The 3160-nt window shown below is 36.5% G+C and overlaps 1 protein-coding gene across 1 annotated transcript; it reads right to left on the bottom strand.

Annotated features, from left to right (window-relative positions):
- Positions 1-473: 473 nt before the first annotated feature.
- Positions 474-1403, bottom strand: LOC102375084 (olfactory receptor 4S2-like). The gene has a single exon (XM_006033954.1). The coding sequence runs from the start codon at positions 1401-1403 to the stop codon at positions 474-476; it is 930 nt and encodes a 309-aa protein (XP_006034016.1).
- Between the last annotated feature and the right edge of the window lie 1757 nt (positions 1404-3160).

Raw genomic sequence — 3160 nt, 5'->3', positions numbered from 1 at the left:
TGGTGTAAGGGGAAAAAAATCCTTAACTTGAAACAGAAATATGTGAAGTAATGGCAAGAAGTTTTGCCATATATAGTAGGAATGCAAATTGCTTTTGGTAACAATATACCATTCTCTCTAATTTGGTCCAGAGTTGATAAGTTTTCATAAGGTTTATTTAACACTTATATATATGTGGAAATATAAGTGGAGAATCAATAAGGATGCAGTAATTTTCCATAACCCTCATACAAAAAGAAAAACTATTTAAAAGACACCAACTATTTTTTATCAATAATCTTGAAAATTCTAAGTACCACTGAAAAAGCTTCTGAGAGATGTATCTATGAACTCCAAGGATAAAACTTTAAAATTTCACTGCAGAACTGACAACACAAGTTAGAGAATTTTTTTTTCCCCCTATCACTAATAAATCTTCATTTACTAGCTCCACAAACTTCAAGGATATCTAGCACAATTCCTTCTATCATTTTTTATTTCCTTTCCAAATTCACTTTTCTACTCCAGAGTTTTCTCATGGCATTTTTCACCTCTTTGTTTCTCAGGGTATAGATGAGTGGATTCAGCATAGGGGTGAAAATGGTGTAAAACACAGCAACCATCTTATCTTCTGAGAAGGTGGTGGATGGTCTTAGATAGATGAAGATGCATGGCCCAAAGTATATGGTAACTACAGTGATGTGGGATGCACAGGTGGAAAGGGCTTTGAGACGTCCTTTAGAAGAGTGGGTCCTCAAGGTGACTAAGATAACAAGGTAGGATACAACCAAGACAATAAAGCTGATCAGGGAAATCATCCCGCTATTAGCAACAACTATAATGCCAACAACATACGTATCGGTGCAGGACAGTTTTAGTAAAGGGTGCACATCACAGAAAAAGTGATCTATCACATTGGGTCCACAGAAGTTAAGCTGTGCGGTCAGGAGTGTCTGTACAATGGAATGTAAAACACCTCCTGCCCATGAGGCCACCATCATCCAGCTGCACCTATGCTTGTTCATGATGGTTGCATAACGGAGAGGTTTGCAGATTGCAATATAACGATCATAGGCCATCACTGTGAGGATGAAGATCTCAGTGCCTCCAAGGAGATGAACCAGAAATAGCTGTACTATGCAGCCCTGAAAGGAGATGGATTTCCTGTCAGCCAGAAAGTCAGCAATCAGTTTGGGGGCTGTAACAGAGGAGTAGCAGATATCTACAAAGGACAGGTACCTAAGGAAGAAATACATGGGGGACTTCAGTTGATCACTGATTTTTATAGTCACAATAATGAGGAGGTTTCCCAAGATGATACTTATATAAAAGAATAAAAACAAGACAACACACACATTTTCTAATTGTTCATCCTGAGAGAGTCCCAAGAAGATGAATTCAGTAACATTGTTTTTATTCTCCATGTATTCAGGGTAGGCAGTTAATTTGTCTGCAGAACAAACCACCTGCCTGACAAAAAAATTAGGGGAAATTGTCAATAAAATTCCACATTGGCTGCAGTCACAATAAATAGCAGAGTTTAAACAAAAAAAGTAGATTCAGGCTAAAATAACACAAATCAACATTTGACTGTGTTAAAATACTCTGTTATACTCATCATGCATTGAAGAAATATATGATTACTAGAGGCACTACATTTTTGTTTTACTGTGTTGCTAAAAACCCTTAGTTTTGATCCATATCCTTTGAAACATAACTATCCAATTACCTGCATCATTTCTTGGAGTGATAAATGTCCAATTTAGATCATTGTTATTAAACAAAAATATAAAATAATAGGAAAGATTTTTTTGAAAGATGTAGTGTTTAACTGGTACCTAATCATTTTCATCACAAATATCAGGAATCCATCTGCTATTGTCACAAAAACCATTTTTGCATTAATATTTTTTTAAGTGAGTCACTCAGAAGTGTTATTTAGTATGCACCTGTAGGCACAAGCCTAGTTTACTGCTATAGAATCCCTTCATACTTGGATATCAGAGATCCTTTGGTGTTCTTAATAGTTATCATTGTGATTACTGTTCATTCCTGACTAAGCAAATGATAAAAAACAATCACTTGACTTTTCTCAACAAGCATGGACCAGTATTTTCTTCTTAGATAGAATCAGTCAGTACTAATTTCTCTTGAAGTTAATATCTTGAATCAAATCATTATCCAGGTAGAGCATACAAGGTAAACTTCATCACATTCCATATTCTGTTGACTGAACCATTCAGTCAATATTCATTACAACACTGCTTGCTGAATAATGCCCAGAACCTCCACCTTTCTGCTGAGCTACAGTCTTCAATTTAGACATAATCAGATTAAATAGTACAATATAATCAGTTATCTGATCAACTATTGAATTGGAAGGTACCTAGGTAATGAGGCAGAAACCTAGAAACAGACTGCAAAATATCTTATGAGAACTCATGTCAACCCAGCAGCCCTTCCACCATATTTTTCATTTGCTTTTGTGCAAAGGATTGGCATAATTTAGTAAATGAGGATATTGTTCATTATTTCCTTTTCACCTCATTATTCACGAGGTATCTTCATGTAGTATTAATTATATGAGAGAAGTCAAAGGCATACCCAATGCATGGCTGAGCCTGTGGTTAAGGCAGTTTCTACAGCCATGATTCTGAAGGATTGATGTGACTAGGATGGTCCCCAGCCCTGCTTTGATTCTTTCAATAGAAAAATCAGGTACCCACTTGCACCTTCACTGAGTTGTGACAGTTTTTAGCACAAATCTGGAATGAGGTTTCATTTATGCCTCTCAAGCCATAAGCAAAAGACCCTTGCTGCTGTCACCAGCTCCCAGCTGTGACCTATACAGTAATATCCCTATTCCACAGATGGAGAACTGAGATGCACAGAAGATAACACCCATCATCGCAATAGTCTCCAAGCATCCTGATTTATAATTCATTGAGGTAATCGTAAGACCACTCTGTCTTTTCTTTTAACCCCCAGTGTCATCTACTATAGAAATTCCACCTTCAGAAACAGGTTCTCTAAACAATAGTCTCGTTTACTACCCTACCTATATGTTCACTGAGCATCTTTCATTCTGTACTCTGAATCTCAGAATGTACCAGCAAATATCATGAAGAAATCTTTGTTTATTCAGTGTTCACTGACCATTTTGTATGTTGTTTTTTACTTT

The sequence above is a fragment of the Alligator sinensis genome, unplaced genomic scaffold, assembly GCF_000455745.1.
Source record: "Alligator sinensis unplaced genomic scaffold, ASM45574v1 scaffold706_1, whole genome shotgun sequence".
In the NCBI taxonomy this organism is placed as follows: Eukaryota; Metazoa; Chordata; order Crocodylia; family Alligatoridae; genus Alligator; species Alligator sinensis.
The sequence above is the reverse complement of the archived record's forward strand: the minus strand, read 5'-3'. Positions and strand labels throughout refer to the sequence as shown.